Consider the following 17774-nt stretch of genomic DNA (forward strand, 5'->3'; position numbering starts at 1 on the left):
CGGCGGGCGGGGGCTGCCCGGGGCCGGGGTGTCCGGGAGCCGCGCAGCCTCGGCTCAGCAGCACCGGGGCCGGGCAGCGCTGCCTCTCCGGCGGGGCCGCTGCCCTCGGGCTTGCACATCGCGGGGAAAAACCTCCTTCCTCACAACCCCGAGCGGAACGCTCGCCTCGAGCTGGTGCCGTCCCAGGTACCCTCGAAAGTTCGGAGAGAGGGCACGCGGAGCCAAGGGGATGAGTTGGGATGTGCCATGGGGCAGCGGCTATGCCCACAGGGCTGCTGAGGGCCTGCTGTGGGACACACAGGTGAAAGGGTTCAGCTTCGATGGAGACTCAAAGGCATGCACGGCACGCTTTTAAGCCTCAGTATAAGAAAAAGCAGCTCCAAAAGAATCACTGAAAGCATTGGCATCTGTTAATCCAAAAATAGCAAGTAACATTTTTTTCCTGGTTAGAAGAAAATCTGATACATTATCCAGTTATTTGTAGATTCTCGGTGTGTGGAAGAGAATCTAAGATATGGTACATGTGAGGGAACCTAAGTGAACAGTGAGCAAGACTTCCCAGTTTAATGAAAGAAAGTGGGAGATCGTAGAAACAGGGTGAGAAAAATTGACATAGTGCAAATGAGAGACCGTGGGTACAAACAGATTAGCTGTGACTGGAGACAATGCAGTAAGTTGCAGAAGGAATCTCTTCCTGTGGTGGTACAGAAAAGAGTTGTCAGAAAACACTGTGAATCACAGTAGATGATACAGTGATGCTCTTAAAGACTGCAAAACTCTGCAACAGAAAGCTGCAAAGCAGCATGGTTCAGGAACTAAGCATCATGGCAGACAAGAGGTCCTCTCCAAACCCAGTAGAATTTGGGGTCTCCAAAGAGATTGTTATTGTCTATTCAAACATTATTTCAGCCTTTAAACCATGACTATCTGCTGATGTGTTTTAACTGCTTTGTTGCATAGGAAAATTCCTTGAGCAGCTCTTGTAAGAGCCAGTTTTACCTGCTGTAGAAGATATGTTCATTTTCTGTTTAAATAGAAAAAACAATCCCAATTAAATGTAATCACACTATAATGTCTTTTGCTTGAATAGAGAACCTAAACCTCCTATCCAGATTCCTTTCTAATTAGTGATTGAGACTGCAAATGCAGTGTGGCTTTTGAGACTTGCCTAACATGCAAGTGGCTGCACTGGTTCTGCCCAGAAAGTCTGTGCAGTTCTGTGTCATTTCACTGGCAAACCCCAAATATCCAGGGGAAGATCCAGCACTTTGCCTCTTTCCCTGGGAGCTCCTGGCCCTAGCTGGCCTTCTGTGTTCAGTACATCTCATCAGCTCTCTTCCAGGATTGTCCAGCCTCTAACTGAACCCACATACACTTCTAAAATCCATGGTACCATGTTACACATGTTCCAATCCTTGTTTACATGAAAAATCTCTTCCTTTCATTTCTTTTTCAGTGTGCTGCCTGTTTTCATCATACCACCTGTACTTCCTGCATTGAAAGAAGCAGTGGACAAGCAGCTTCTCTAAGTGCTGCTCACATTTTAGCTCTGTCATTCCCCTGCCTGGGTTACTGATGTTTCAGCCTGAAGAGTCCTAGTTGTTCCATAAATGGAAACTTTTTCTGTCCTCCTCTGAACTTACCCAGTTTTTTTGCACCTTTTCTGAAGTGGGGGGACCAAAACTGCAACTGGTACTCAAGATGCAGTAAAATCACTGGCATAATCACAATCCCTTCCTAGGTGTGGTACTGCATTCGAAAATATTGTCCTAGCCAGGGTCAACTTTTTCTATGAAGTCTATAAATTATTGCATACAAAGTTTCTATTGAAGACCACATTTGTCTTTCCATGATTCTCCTTTCCTCAATTCCTAGTTAAAACATGGAATGGTTTCACCAGATCTGATAGATTAACAGTGCCTAAAGGGATTAAAAAAAAAATTAAAAATATTGCCAGTTCATTAATTATTTTCAGGCCTAAGCTTACATTCACTGAAATCAAGAGTGACAGACTTGGTCTCTTACTCTGTAACTAGAAGTGATTTAGAATTGAAAAGAACCAATATTTATCTACAACTTAAAGCTATAATCATAACTTGAAAGTGTTTTTTATGCATATTGAGCTGCACTGTATCTGACTGCTGAGATACTGTTTTTCTGTGTCTCTTTAAGATTAGTTGTATCTCAGTTTCATACACAGCAATAAGTACATGTTTGAAATCATTATTTCTTGTCCCTAGGCTTGCACAATTTTGTCTAGCACAGACATTTACAAGATAATACACCAGTCTTCAAACAAAATTCATGACTTGGCTCACCATTGCTTCTGAGAGATACAAAAAACTGCAGTGTTCTTGTTTAAAAACTCTAAAATGAAGTGGATGATAGCATTAGCTCAATACATTGCTGGTAGCCATAGTTTTAAATAAAGCAGCCTAACATCTGGCATGGGAAAATGCAATGATTTGGGGGATTTTTTCCATTTTCTCAGAGACACCAAGATACCATTGGAGGGATGGATACTTCCTATCAATATCATAAAAGGATTTCTGATTCTCAGCTGGCATAATGTGCATGTATGTGGAGGTGATGTACCTCTGCTCTCTGCTTCATTCTGCAGCTCTTCCAAATGGGAGAGACCCAGGAAGGAGCAGGTGTGCTGGCAGGTTGGAAGTGACTGATTTGCATGATGGTCAATAATGCCAAAACAACCATGGAACCTTTAAAACAGTCTCTGCTTCACAGAGAAACTTCATACTTAAAAATCTGGGAGGGGGAAGAAACCTCCCAAAAAGCAGTTATTAATTTTTGCTCACTTCTTGTCCTTTTATTAATAATTATATATTTGCTTACACAGGACTGAGGCTGTGTAAGGGTGACGTAAAACAGATTTTCAGATGTTGTACCGCGAGGTTACTGGCGCTTAACACGGGCGCTGTTCCAGGGCTCTGTTAAACACGAGCAGGGCTGGAACCGCTTGGACTGACGTCATTTATAGAAACAGTTGCTCTTTCAGCCTGACACAGGGCACTGCTCAGTGAGACCTGAGGCAACGCTGCCCTTTTGAGGACTTCAATTCAGCTCTGGGGACGATTGCCTGCGCTCCTGGGAAAACTGCCAGGCCAGGCTGTTGCACAAAAAGCTGTGCAACAGGAGCCGACAGGGACACTCACGGAGCGCCCTGCGCTGGCAGGAAAAATCAGTCACCAGAGGAGAGGTTGCAGAACAAAGTGGTCCCCAGTAACCATGCTGGAATTTCCCAGTGCAGCAGAACTACAGGAAGACAGGCAGACTGGGTGCTGCCTCGTGCTGACGTGTGTTAGCATCAGCTGCTGTTGCTAACGGTACATTCAAATCAAAAAGGATTCCATAAAAGCTTTCTCTGGATCTCAGTGGAGTTAGAGTGTAGATTCTTCATGGGAATTCTGAGTATCTCTTGAATTGGTTGAATCAAGGGTCAAGTGCTGCCACTTGCACATTTCCACGTTGCAGAACAGAAGTGAAATCATGACTTGACTGTCACAGGGAGGACAAAGCTTCATACCATTTTTCAAAAATTTACAACAGTGTTATTAGAGGAAAAGAGAGGAACTGAGAGTGTTTACAATGTCTGGTGTGTTGTTGGACCAATTCCTCCCAGGGCTCTTCAGGAAGATAAGACACTTCCTTGGCATTTGAATTCTCCCAACCATGAGGAGTGGAAGATCATAAAAATACGGGAAGCCTTGTAGGAGCCACAACATATGCACTTATGTCTTTCAAAAGGGCTTCAGAGACCTTTGGCTAGCCTGGCAGAGGACTGAGAATCTACTGAATGAAAAACAATAGTGGATTTGTTACAACATTATTGAGAACTGAACTGGGAAGAATTTGTAAAGTAGTATCACACTTCCTCAGTACAGGGCAGTAGGAGCACATGCTGATTCTGACAGGGTGTGGAAGCAGATCAGCTTGTCCCTCTGCCATCTTTAAAGGTGCTACATAAATGACAGCAAACTAAATAACCTGCAAAAGTTGACATCTTGCTGCAAAGCATTTGGTGGAAATCAATCTGAGGTTTTTATTTTTTTTGCCTATTTGAGTTATACTTTCTGAGTTCTGCTTAGCTAATCAGGTGGTAATAAAACTAAGAGCCCTGCATTTTGCAAGCTTTTATTAAATTTTGAAAATCTCAGGGGAATACCTACATAAGCAAGAGTTTGCAAATTGTGAGCTATGCAGATTTTAGTAGGAAAAAAATATGCTCATGTCTTTAATATGTGATGAATGCTGCTTTATATTTGAAACCTTGTCCCCAGTGGAACCCATTACAATAATGTTTATACAGGCTTATGCTATAAATGCATATTTTCCCTACAGCAGAATATGTTGGAATTTACTCCTGATTAAAAAAAAAAAGTGTGAATGGGTGATATCCCAGAATCTGGATTGCTATAGGCACAATTATGCCCTTTTATTAACAAATGAAGCAATGAAGAATGTAATTTGTTGACATAAAAAGGACTTTGTACAGTGGGCAGGATTGATAGGAAATGCACCCTGAATCTCCTGTACCACATGTGAACTGGAAGCCAGCCAAATCCTACAGAATTCAGGGAAACTGGATCTTCAAGTGCCAGTCTCACACAAAGCCTGGACAGAGGTGCTGACTGTTGTGGAAAAAAGCAGGAAGATGGCAATGATGGATTAGCACATAATTAAATAGCAGGAATAAATGGTGTCACAGCAGTATTTTGGCTGCACAGATGTCCTGTTTTCAATTCAAACAATATTTGTCCTGTAACAGGCCCAGCCACATGACACACTTTCTAAATTCATGGTTTTCTCTATGTGAAAAACCCAATGGTTTCATCAGCACAGGAGCATCCACGTATCTTAAAATAAACTGCCTGAAGAGAACAGGACTCTCCTGCTCCCCCTGCCACTGTCCATCCCCTGACAGAGGACATATTTTACTTTATATTGTGGAGTGGGAGGGCCAAGGACAGGAGATGGAGACATCCAAAGAATGCTCTCCTCTTCCACACCTCATCATGGTGTGAACTGTAGTCACAAGAAAACCCTCTCCACTGGCACAGTGTGGGATCAGGTTGCCACACATTGTGTTTCAAGCCATAGAGCTTTATAAAAATTCAAGCAGTGATGTGGGAACTTCATCCCTCAGACTGAATAGGCTGACAGCACGCAGTGCTGTAACTGAGCACACCAAAACTCTGGCTTACACATGGATCTCTTGTATAAGCTCCACTACTTTTCTTTGTTAAAAGGGACTTATATTATTTCTTGTTGCATCCTTGGGGCTGAGGAGATGATAACTATTTCTCACTTTGTGTGGAACAAGGAGGCCCTGTTCTCACTTGGGGTCTTAAACTCTTGTGTTAATGTAAATTAGGAAAAAAAAGTCGAGCATTACAGAATGAAATAGAAATGCTAAACTTAATTATTTAACTTCTCTTTCACAAGTGAAACTTATTTACTAGGAAAGGTGCTAACCTGACTTGCATGACTTCATATACAATTTCTCCTTGGCCTTTTCTACATCTGCCATCAGCAGTGCCCTATTTGTAGACGTCATCAGTGAAACAGATCAGTAAGGTACCATTCCTTTAAAAATAGCAAATTCATAATTTTTCCTTTTCTTTCTTAAACCCACCAGACTAAAACCCTATCTCACAGCCTGTGACTGTGCAGTACTCATTTCTATCATACATTTCAACATCCTGGTTTTAAAAGAGCTTGAATTCTCCGTTGTTGCCTTGATGCAAATCCAAAGGTTTTCCTCTGCCAAATAGGAGCCAGGGCTCTGTGTAAGGATAAGTTGTTCAGTCTTAGAGAAGACTTCAGGGGAATGCCACTGTTACTCACTGAAATTATTCTTTTCTCTGTGAACAAAGCCAATAACATAATTGGGATTATCTGAGGAGTGAAATATGATTCCGTTTGAGCAAGGCTGTGCGCAGACATGAGTGGAAGAGTAAATTCAGCGCCAAATAATAAAATGAGAGCACGGTCAGTTTCCATTCGGAAACGTTTGATTTCCAAAGAGGAATGAGGTAACCTCGGAGCACCAGCCTCAGATAATTGTGTGTTCGTTTCTTTAGGCCGTTGTGCTGCTGTGTTTCCCCTCTGCAGGTGCTGTGGCAGAGGAGCAGGTGCCCCGAGGTTTCCCTGCAGGGCTGCGAGGGCTCAGCGCTGTTCCCCCATGCAGCGACGCAGCAGTTGTGCAGCGCCCGGTGCTGCTACCTGGGCCAGGCTGCACTGCAGGGGACAGACAAAATCCTGCCACTCACACTTAGCATCAGACAAAACCACTTCAAAGCAGATTTTTATTTTTTTTTCCCCTAACCCTAAATAGCCACTACAGTAATATGTATATCTGCATACACAAAAGAGTTTGTTCTTAGAAAAAAATCTAAAACAAATGCAGAACCATGCCAGGATTATACATTTCATTTCCCAGCATACAAATGAGGAACTAATTTAGTCTGGGCTGTTCATGCATTTTACTTTTAACAAACATCCATATGCCAAATAGACCTTCCACACACTTCCCTGCTGGAGTTTTTTTTCCTTTCAACTTGGTAGGGAACATTTGTGATCCTTATTCTACCAAATATATCTAAAGAATATATTTTGCTCAAGGCCTTCTATTTTATAATTTAAGAGAAACAAAATCAATTCATGGCTCTGGCAGTCTCGCTATTATGACAAGCATACATCTGTGCAAAAATACCCCAATCCCTAATTAATTACAGAATGTTATTAACATTTTATAATTCAGCATTGGTTAATTTATTTAATTTTATAAACACAGCCATATGAAGTTACTTTTCTGGATCACTTTTTCATCCTTTGCCTGCAGTTCTGAAATCTGGGTAGTTTAGCACAGATACAGAGATATTTGCTTGTATCAAGATTATTTTCTGTTCAGATGGTTCTCAGTCCTTTATGTAATGACTTCAATACTGAGGCTTGACACTTCACTCCTGACTCACGCAGCACTGATGAGCAGTGTTAATGGGAGTTTTTTCCAATTAGAGGAAACAGGCTGAGAGTCATGTTCTTTAAGACATTTTATGAATATATAATGCCGATTATATTTCTCATTTACCAGGGCACATCAAGTTGAGTTTAATTTTAAGTCAGCTTAGTAAATACTTCACAAAAATATGCCCTGCCAGAGTTAAAATGGCTCATTCCTGAAAGAGATTTATTTATTGATCTGGTAAAGAGCTGCACATAAAATTACTATCTACTTTAATCAGATGAGGACAATTATTTTATACAACTAATTAGTGGAACTAATAAAAAATTAGAGCAGGTACTTCTGTGAAGCATTTATATTTGTTTGAAAGACAGTGATCAGTCTTGATTTAAACATTGAGATAAATCCTCAAAAACAGTGTTTCCACTGCAACTGCAACAAGTGTTCAAGCAGCTATTCAGCCTTTTCCTGTGCTTACACACTCAGTATCTATAGTGGACTTATGTAGACCATCAGGCTCATTTCTAATCTTTAAACTATCCTCTCTTTCTTTTCTACGACCCTATTAAAAATACAATCTAAAAGGAAAACATTAAAAACCTTGCTTTACTCTATATTTGCTATCAAATTGCTCTCACCCAATGTGGTCCTGAGGAAGTATCTTTAGTAGCTGTGGTATGACATGGGCATTGTACCGGGGAGCCAAGGGAACCAAGTGGTTCTCATTCACAGATAATACAATGGTGGTGCTTTTTGTGGCCTGTAACCACATCTGCACTGCTCACTGAACCATCCCCATTTATACTCAGCTAAGGAAAAACACATTTGGCCAAAAATAAGGTACATTTTTAATTGGCATCCTCATATGCATATTTAAACACCAATCCCCTGTAGAAATGCTCATCTGAAGCAGTACTGTGAGCTCTGTAATGCAACTTTGTAGCTTTATATGGTTTTCATCTACATTTTTGTGTGTTTTTTCACACATAAGGTCACCAACCAGAAGCCCCAGCTTTAGAGAGTATGTTGCAGTGTTAGTTGGAAGAATCTGAATTAGTACCTGGTGTCTGAATTACTCCTAATTTCCAAACTCAGTTCTACTCTACCTCGTTCAGCCTCAGCTTCAAATACTGAGGAAACTAAAAGAAATCAATGTTTGCATGGGTTTTACAAATTTATCATACACATCCAACAGTGCTGTAGAGATGTATGAAAAAAACCCTAAGAAAACACTATCCCAGCAAAACCAAAGATTGATGAAGAGACAAGAAGCAGTCTTTAGTGGCTAATACCACAAAACACCTTTTCCCTGGCTTTATGCATTGCCAAGATGGTATGACCGGACAGGTGGATCAAGAAGCAAAGTAGAAGGAAGCCTCATGCTCTTACCACACCTCACCACACCTCACCAACCTCTAATCATAGACTACAACAACAATTTTGGAAGATAATTCATTCCAAATACAGTCTACAACTCACATTAGCATCATAGACCAGAAGCAATGTTTGTTATGAGAACTTCCTATCTGGGTTAAAATGGGGGTTTGTCCCCAAGACCTGGTACTTACACCTTCATTGTCAGATTACTAAACCCTGGCAAGAAAAAGATGCCTGTGCAGAGCATGACCTTATTTAGTTGGGGTAGCAGTTGTTTTTTTTCTCAGCTTTCATTACTGTAATATCATACACAGGGTTTTTCCTTTGTTTGCTATGCAACTTATTCCCCTAAGATTAGTCTTTTTCTAGTCAAGCAGTTTAAAGCTAATCACAGTTGTTATTTTAATCTGTGCTCACCATAAAGAATTCTCACAGAGCTATTTTGCTTGTTAGCAATTAAGGCTTCCCAATGGAAGTTCATGATTACAGCAAAGGCAACCTGTTTAATGCTTGGCACCTCTTTAGTACACAGGCTTTAAAACCAGGAGCACAGAAGCATGCTAATGCTGCTGATGAAAGCAGAGCAGATCCATTTAACAAACTCTGTTTTGAATATACAACACAGGAAAAATGCAATGCAATCCTCATGTGCATTTCTGGTCCCTCCCCTCTGTGTTTTACATTACTGCAATAAGGTAAGGAAGTGCTGTTTGACCTTCATTAACTTATCACACATTAGTCATGTCTGAACTGCAGCATATCCTCAGGCTCTCACCAAGGCAGACTGGAGTGTTGGTCCCGGTTCCAGTAGCACGACCAATAAAATTCCCTGCAAAGGTCTCAAGCCAGGATCTGACCTTTGTTTATTCAGGCAAGCGTCCTATCCTGAATTATGACTTCTTTCTTCTGTTAGGAGAATTAGTAATTGCTGCCACTGATCGGTGTGTCAAGACTTAAAAATTATGATTTACCATCAAGTCAATTAGCAAAGACTGCAGGAACAAATTTTTGCTTCTCATGTTGATTGTCCATGTGATTGTGCCATAAAAATTACACATTCGCTGAACTAAAGCATTAAATGACCAGGTAGAAAACAACATTGCAGGGGGATTCCACTCCCCTGACCCAATTCTGTCCTATTTAAAGCTACTTCCAGATGGGATAGGGCAGAGAAATCCAAAATTTTTTTTTTTTTTTTAAACTGATGCATGGAGATGCACAACCACTACAGTACATCACCTCTGATGGTAAATGTTAGTGATTTACATTGATAGGGGTCAAATTTGTCTCACTTTGGGTAAATGTGTTTAGATCCAACCTGAGAAGTAGGGGAACCACTGACAAGTCAAATACACTATCAATAATGTGACAATAACTACCTTGAAATATCCAGTATAAGAAAATCTGTGCTAGTAAAGTCTGCATCTTCACAAACTCCTGAGCTACCTGCCCTCGTTGTAGTCAAGGTTTTAACAACAAGGCATCTGAAGCTGGGCTAGAGGTCTGCTTTAGTGGAAAGCCATAAAACGTGACCTAACCATAGCCAGTCCTCCTGGGACAGCAATTACAGCAATAAATGTTCCACAGCAGATGCTAATGCCATTTATAAACAGTTGTCCTCTAAACTGAAAAGAAACTGTGGCCCCCACGTCTTTTAGGGTCCCATTGTACACGTGGAAATGTAAAGGAAATGTAAAATTGATATGCACACCGTGGCATTGGGTTTAGTCTCCTGTGCCTTGGCCTGGGCACTATAAATCTGTGCTGGCTGGAGGAGCTAAATGGGCAGAATTTGTGTGTGTCAGTTTTATGGGCTCACCCCGCGTAGAGCGTGGGTTATCGGTCAATGTCAGGTTCAGCGCCCGGTGACCCCCCGGCTTCAGCTCATGGTGGTCACAAATCAGGAGCGTAATGAAGGCTGAGGAGAGGGCTCTGCTGATTTATTGGGACATCTGTCTGGCTGTAGACAGCCCAGCACTGCCCCTGTGTAGTGCCAGCTATTAGCATAATCCTCACCATGAAACTTCTCAGAGATTTAAAAGAGGGGAATAAAGTGTTCAAAGAAGACTGGCTAAACCAGAAGGGTTTTTCTTGTAGTGCTCATTACCAGTCTTTTTATGCCAACACCCCATAAAAATTATAATAATAATAAATAATGTTAAAAATAATGTTTCTAGATTTTCAAGACCACTGAATTTACAGAACACATCTGTATGTCTGTTTATAATAAAGTCACTAACCCTGATACTTTTCAAAGACTTTTTAATATTTTAATTTTTTATTATTCATTCATATTTAACCACAGTAGTGTCATCTGCATATAATGTTATCACCTTCATTCTTACAAAGTCAGTCTCCTGAATTCTGTAATGTGAAATAAAAACTTCATTTTTTTGTGCCAATTATTTTTGGGTACTTTTTAAGAAAAGCAGGAATTAAGCACAAACTTCCAGAGTTTGCCTATAAGAGTCAATATCATAATGCTGTAAGCTGTAAATGCTGGGATATTACTTTATATTGTATAGGTCAAGAAGTTTGTGAGGTGCAGAACACCTAATACTGGCATGTGAAAAGTTGCTCTTTTTTTGTACATGAGAGGCATTCACCTGAAAAATCAGACAGATCATTATTTCTCCCTTGATCAGAACTAAGGTGAAATAGGTTTCAGTCTATGAACATTAAATTGTTCCCTGAAGATACTTTTATATTTGACTGTGTTTTAAAAGACTGTCACTGTTCATATGTCTTGAGAAGAACAAAGTTAAATATTGCATTAAAAAAAAATTGCTGTGAATTTTGAAGGAATTTTATCATTGCTATTACTCCATTTCCTTTGTATGCAATGTTATGTTAGGATTTGAGCAGTTACCAAATTTGCTGTAGGCAGCATAGAAACACCCAGCAGCATGTGGGAATCCCTGCTCTGCTTAAACCAGGGTGAAGTCTGGGCAACATGAGCAGAGATGATATACAAAATCCAGACTATCAAGACCACTGCAAAATTATAAACCTGTGTTTATTTTAGTTTCAAAACTCTCAATTGCTCGAGCAATTCACCCAATTCACCCAATTCACCCAATATGGTGGTGTTTTGGTTAGATTTTGTGTGTCATTCAATGAAAACACACTCAAGATATAAGATAATTTCTGAAATTCAGTCCAATTGAAAGAATCTGAAGTAGAGTTAGCATCCACTGCCTAGAAATTTTAACATGAATAAACCTGTGCATGTGTGCAACTGCCCTGATTAACCAAGGCATGATTCGACTCGTGTGTGCTGCCCTACTTATTTCATGAGGTAAGATTTGGTAGTCTGCAAAGAATTTAAAAATGGAAAAGCTGAATACCCAATCATTCATTTGAACTCAAAAATGGGAACTGTGGACTGCAGTATCATTTCCAAAATAGCAACATAAATAAATATGTGTGGCACAGTACTTGCCTCCATAAATTCCAGCGTTGTTCTTCCAGCTGAGTCACTAAATGTTCTATGTATTTGTTGGAGTCCATATATTCCTAAATGAAAAAATATTAAAACATTAGTTTTCAATGTTCAAAGTATTTGTAAAATTTTGAGTAAAACCCAGTCAGAGTCAGTTTGTGAAGTGCACTTTGATTTTGTTACCAAGGTTATCCCATGTAAATAAAAATCACAATGATGTAAAAATCTAGATTAAATCCACATTTGGATTCATATTATTTGAACAGGGCAGTAGCCTAATGCACTTCTCAGAGATTATTTGAGGGGAAGACAAGAGGCACCGAGGATACACAAGCAGCACAAATAAATTAGCATACATATCAATTCATATCCATATTCCAAGCCCAGAATAATCTTCTCTGGATCCAGACTGAAAAATAACTTCCCAGCAGTGCAGTCACTGTTTTTGGTGCACATTTTGTTTACTTTAGATATAAATCAAAGTGAACTGAATATTTGACTCAAATATTTATTTTATGGACAGTATGAAAAATAATATAGCATGTACCCTATTTGAAAATGAAGCTATAACTCAGCCCCCATATTATTTTCCAGTCCAACTTTTGCAGATGCAATAACTTGCAATATCAACTCTATGAAAGCTCCTGTACTTGTGTCTAGACAGAATTTCTGATAAATTATTTTGACCAGATGAAAAATACGGATTTTTTTCCTATTGAAGCCTATTCTTTAAACTCAATGCAAAGAGATGATGTTTATTCTCAGCAGAGAAATCTGCCAGTAACAGAAATACACCACCTCATTTCCAGGAGGAAAGCAACATTGGTGTTATTTATATCAAATATTTCAGAATGAGCCCACAGAATAACGTGATATAATATGATATATTTGGATGACAGTGGTACCAACACAGTCACATTACTATTATTCTGAAAGTCTATCAGTAATAATATAACTGTCCTAAAATATATCACCAAAGCAAAAATATGTCTCAAACCTTATACCTCAGGAAATTGCAAGTATTGGAGCACTACATAGAAAATAATCCATCTTCACTTTCTGGAGACAAAAGCTCCATTTTTATAGCTCCATTGTTTTACCTTTGGACTCATCACAGAACCACTTTGTGGGGTTCCTGTTTGTATTAGAAGTTGTCTCTTTACTATTATTATTTCTTTTGTGTACAAATATGGATTTTTGTTGCAAAGTATGTGTTTCTTCTGAGCCATTTATCTTCATGACCAGGAATACGAGACAGCCACTACAGGGACTGTACATCATTGTGTCTCCTCAAGGTGAAGATAAATGTTAGCTGATTTTAATGATCATAATTTCTATATAAATGTACATTTTTATTTTTCAGGACTGGAATAGTTTCAAGTGATTCTGTGTTTCTGTCCACAATAATTATTTTCTTGTTCAAAGAGAAAGAGAGGGAGGGAGAGAGAGTGGTCCAGCAAAGGCACAAAGAAAGGTCCCTGGCACAGACAGGAAGCAAGAGAAGGATGCTGCTCCCAAGGAGCTTCTGCAAAAGCATCTCAACCATATCCTGTTGAAACTGCATGGCTTGAAAATCTTTGGGTATTGTAAAACTTTCCATTAAACTCTGTGGTCACCCCAAGATTAAATTTCATTCTAACTGCTGTAAACAGAAGCACAGCATAGCTGTTTCTTTCAGAACACAGTAAATAATGTAAATCCTGAGTAACACCATGAACTTCAGTGGCAATTAAGCAAGAAGCTTCTTCTAAGCTAATTCTAGTAAGATCATTCTGCAATACACATATATTAGAGTTCACAAAATATATACTGTACAAGTATATAATGATGATTAGTTGCAGTACCAAGTCCTTTAAAACAAGTTGCCTATTTTACTTTATATTTTTTACTACAATGAATCCAGCATAAATTAGTATTAAGACCTTTACATCTTTTTAATGTAATATTAAACAATATTCCTGATTTATTCATCAGTGTATTTTTCCCTACAGGCAAAGGTAGGATCAGCAGTTTTATTCTGCATAATTCCACCATGATAATATAAAAACCTCATTCTGAAGCAATTTTCTAAAAACTGTTTTCTGGAAATAAGGACAATGGGGAAAAGGAAAGTACTGTGTTTATCCTATATGACTGCCTTAATGTTAAGGTTTTCCTGTGACAAATCAGAAATATTCTGTTTCTCTTTAAAAACCTGCAGCCTGGGAGTATGTAATCTTGTCAATGTATAAAAGTGATGTAAAAAAATCAGCCGTGATTTGAAGGTGGTTAGCAGCACCTCATTTCTTCTGGCACATTCACATGCCAGCTGTGTCCACAGCAAGCCATCTGCTTCAGACAAGGCCTCTGTCCCCAAGCCCAGGTTTCTGCTCTCTTCTCTCATCAGCTCTCCCAATAACACCAATTCTGCCATCCCTGGATCAGGACCCAGTGCTATCATTTTGTCAGTGTGAAGCAAATAGCAAACAGTCACTTGAGATTTAGAACAACTTCGTGATTTAGAAGAACTTGGCACATTCAGTGACAGCAGAAAATGTGAGTAAAACCCCAAAGTAATCACACTGCTTTATGGTTGGACTCAATGACCTTAAACACCTTTTCCAGCCTAAATGATTCTCTGACTTTATGTACAACGAGACGATGAACACAATTCATTAATGCACTTCACAGTGCCCAATAGATCACTTCTAGAAGGGAAATACAAGTGTTTTGTAGCTTCCTTGGAGCTCTGTGGTATGAATGGTTGTGCCATGCAGGCTCTGAGTAACATGGATAACTGTGGAGTTTGAAAAATTACATGGAGCATCATTTTCTGATGTAAGGATAAAAATCATTTAGGCAGACATGATAGTCATATTAGGTTCTAATGAGACAGAGCAGTCAGATGGGAGAGAAGGGCTGTAAAAGCACAGTGGCCCCAGGGTTTCAAAAGGGGTTCACAATTTTTTCTGTTCCCCCTATGACAATGGATACTGAGCACCTGCAGAGCAGGAGTGGGTAAAGCTGTGTAAGGCCAAGTCAATATTACTGAAATGATGCAGCATTTTTAATCTGACGTTGTAGACTCCAAATTAGTGTGTTTATGTACATTTGATACTATCACATAGTGATTGTGCTGCTTGTGGAATTGCCATCCATGCTCTTATTCACACCTGGACTAGACATCAACAGCCTGCACTGCTGGCTCTGCTTGGAGTCCAACTCCTACCTCCAGCCATTCCTCACAACTTGCAGGATTACTGAGAACTTATTGATTTAAACAAACAAAGAAACAAACAACAACAAAAAATTAAAATCCTTTTCAAAGTAATGAATGAAACCTGTCCCTTTTCTTCTGAATTAGCTACCTTGCAGCCATGAGAAATTCACTCCTTCAACTTTCCTCCTTTGATGGCATATAACTGCACTGTTTTAAGGAAAAAAAACCTTCTGTAATATGTTTAAATGCAGAAGAAAATCTTTCTAACAGCTGCATGTATTCTGGCATGCAGGGGGAGATGGCATGCAAATGTCACATACCAGCTCATCTAATTTAGAGAGCATTGGAGAATTGCTTTACCCAGATTGTTGCTGGTTTGAGTTTAAGCACAAGCCTAGAAACATACCTATATATATTTTTTTTGACAGAACTGAATATCTCCCTTTGCAATCCTTAATTGTTTTGCTAGTTTTTTAGGGTTTTATTTTTCTTTTCTTTGTTAGCTGGATATCTGTCAGGAAAAAAAGAGGGAAGAGAAAGGAAATGAAGTGTCTCCACTGAGGCCAGGGATCCACTGCTCGGTATTTTGGTTGGTTACTTGGGTATTTGTTCTGGCATACCTCTGTTGTTGTGCTGGGCAGGGTATCAAATATTATCCAGCACACAGAACATTTTCCCATCCATTGTTAGAGAGCATCCTTTGAGCAACCTTAGGCTCCAACACAGGAGTCCCTGGCTGGAAGCTGGAGGTGATAAACTCAAGCCAAAGGAATTGCAGTAGTCTCTGCCTCTCTTAAGGAACCTGCTCAGCTTGATATCAAAGGGAGTTTAATGAGCTTAGCGAGATGTGAAAAGGATTAAGGATACCAGCAAATCACTTGATTACCTACTTAATTCAATAGGGCTACTCAGGAGCTGAAGGCTCTCCTGTGCTGGGCAGGGCAGCAGGGCCATGGGTGGGACTGGCCTCTCCTGCAGCAGGGACACCCCAGCTCCCCCAAACTCACACACCTCCACCAAGCACATGGGGACACAGCCACTGTCCCCCTGCCACTGCTCTCCTGTCCTGGTGGCCTCATGCATGGCTGAGCTGCCTGAGCTGTGCAGGAGACAGGGCAGAGACTATGCTGGCACTCACGTTCCTGCAGATCAGTTTTGAAGCAGGGCTGGGAGGTAAATATCATATTCAGCCCTGCACATCCAAACAGAGCTACTCATTCCCCCCTGGCACACCTAATTCCACTCCTGGTTGGGTTGGGGCAGACTGTGCAGACAGCCCTAGCCCACCCTTCAATAACACTGCCCCCTGATTCCCCTAATATTTGTATTTGGAAGCAGCAGGAAAGCACCAGCATGGATTGAGGCTCCTGTGCTCCACAGAGGAAAATGTTGGTCACTGGGGAGCAAAGAACCAAATGAACAACGGGATAAGTGCACAGACGAGTTCCTCCGAGTGCCTGGAGCCCTCCAGCCCTGGAGACAGGGAGCTCCATGGAGAGCCCACAATCATCTGCTACAGTTCAGGAAGTCACATTTTCACAGGGAAAGGTTATTAGAAATTAAACAACAACAAAGCTGTCTGCAGCCAAACAGCAGACTGCTGCATTAGGAAATGATGTTAGCAAAGCAACAAGGGGGACATCTAAGCTGTTACACTGAGTGTGGAGACACAAGTCATTTTCCAAGGATCTTGGAAGAGTGCCCTGGGGTAAAGCTTTAAATCTAGGGATAGTGACTTCAGAGAATATTATAACTTTTGTAAAAATATATTTATTTTTGTTTTCATCCTACTGCATAAACCTTTGATAGAAAATAGACTTTTTTCCAGCAGCTTAAGAGGACACACACACACACACACACACACACACACACACATATATATATATATATATATGTATTCTTGTCTAGACAATGTTTTTTGTATCCAAAAGCAATATAAATGAGAATTGAGTGAGCTTTCTGTTGCACACTAAAAAGAAAGCAGGTATTAAAAAAATAAAACCCTTTAGGATTTGTATTTTTTCACTCTTTTCAGTACCACACCTGGCTAGACTATTCACCTTTGGTCCTAAATAACAATGAAAGCTAGACCTTGTGGCATAAGAAAATAATACCTTTTAAAACTGCCATTATAGCTGATTTATTATTTTCGTACATGATTTCAACATGTTATTTTAATTGTCAGGTTTATTAACAACTGGCATGGAAGTGTACATTGAGAGGCTGGCAAGAGCCCTCGTGCACATTTCACCATTATGGAAAAAGGAGTAATGATTATTTTAATAAATATGTTGAACAAATTTCTTAATTGTTCAAAATCACTTAAGCCTCAGTGAACAGCTCATATTACATCTATGCTGCAGTGATTAAAACTGATTTACCAATTCATCTGAAGCCAGTTGTTTTCATAAAAAATCAGCTGGGTTTTCCTCCTGCTGCCGCCTGGTTTCCGCTTTCACCCTATTAACCAGCACCATCCACAGACAGCAGCAGAGTTCTGTAAAGCCTGAAATAGCACAAGCTCATTAACTGATAGACAGATTCTGCACCCTGTGCTCTGTGAAGACAGGGATGCAGGGTCAGTTGTCAGAGGAATGCTCTCCAGATCTGCAGCTGGCACACACACAGCCCTGCTGCATTTGGGTTTTGCCGGTTTGTCCCCAAAGGAGTTCAGTCTCTGGGATAACAGTGTGGGTACCCTGTTACTCAGTGACATGGATGTTGTATTCTTTCCACAAAGGCAAGAGAACGAGGAGAGAGAATGCTGCAGT

The 17774-nt window shown here is 40.1% G+C and overlaps 1 protein-coding gene across 1 annotated transcript in view; it reads right to left on the minus strand.

Moving 5' to 3' along the window:
- NCKAP5 (NCK associated protein 5) overlaps positions 1-17774 on the minus strand; it is a 347069-nt gene that overhangs the window by 220521 nt on the left and 108774 nt on the right. Inside the window, exon 3 of the mRNA XM_033516045.1 lies at positions 11801-11878. Within this exon, the coding sequence (XP_033371936.1) occupies positions 11801-11878 (78 nt within the window). The remainder of the gene's footprint in view (positions 1-11800; positions 11879-17774) is intronic.

The sequence above is a fragment of the Parus major genome, chromosome 7 (genome assembly GCF_001522545.3).
Source record: "Parus major isolate Abel chromosome 7, Parus_major1.1, whole genome shotgun sequence".
In the NCBI taxonomy this organism is placed as follows: domain Eukaryota; kingdom Metazoa; phylum Chordata; class Aves; order Passeriformes; family Paridae; genus Parus; species Parus major.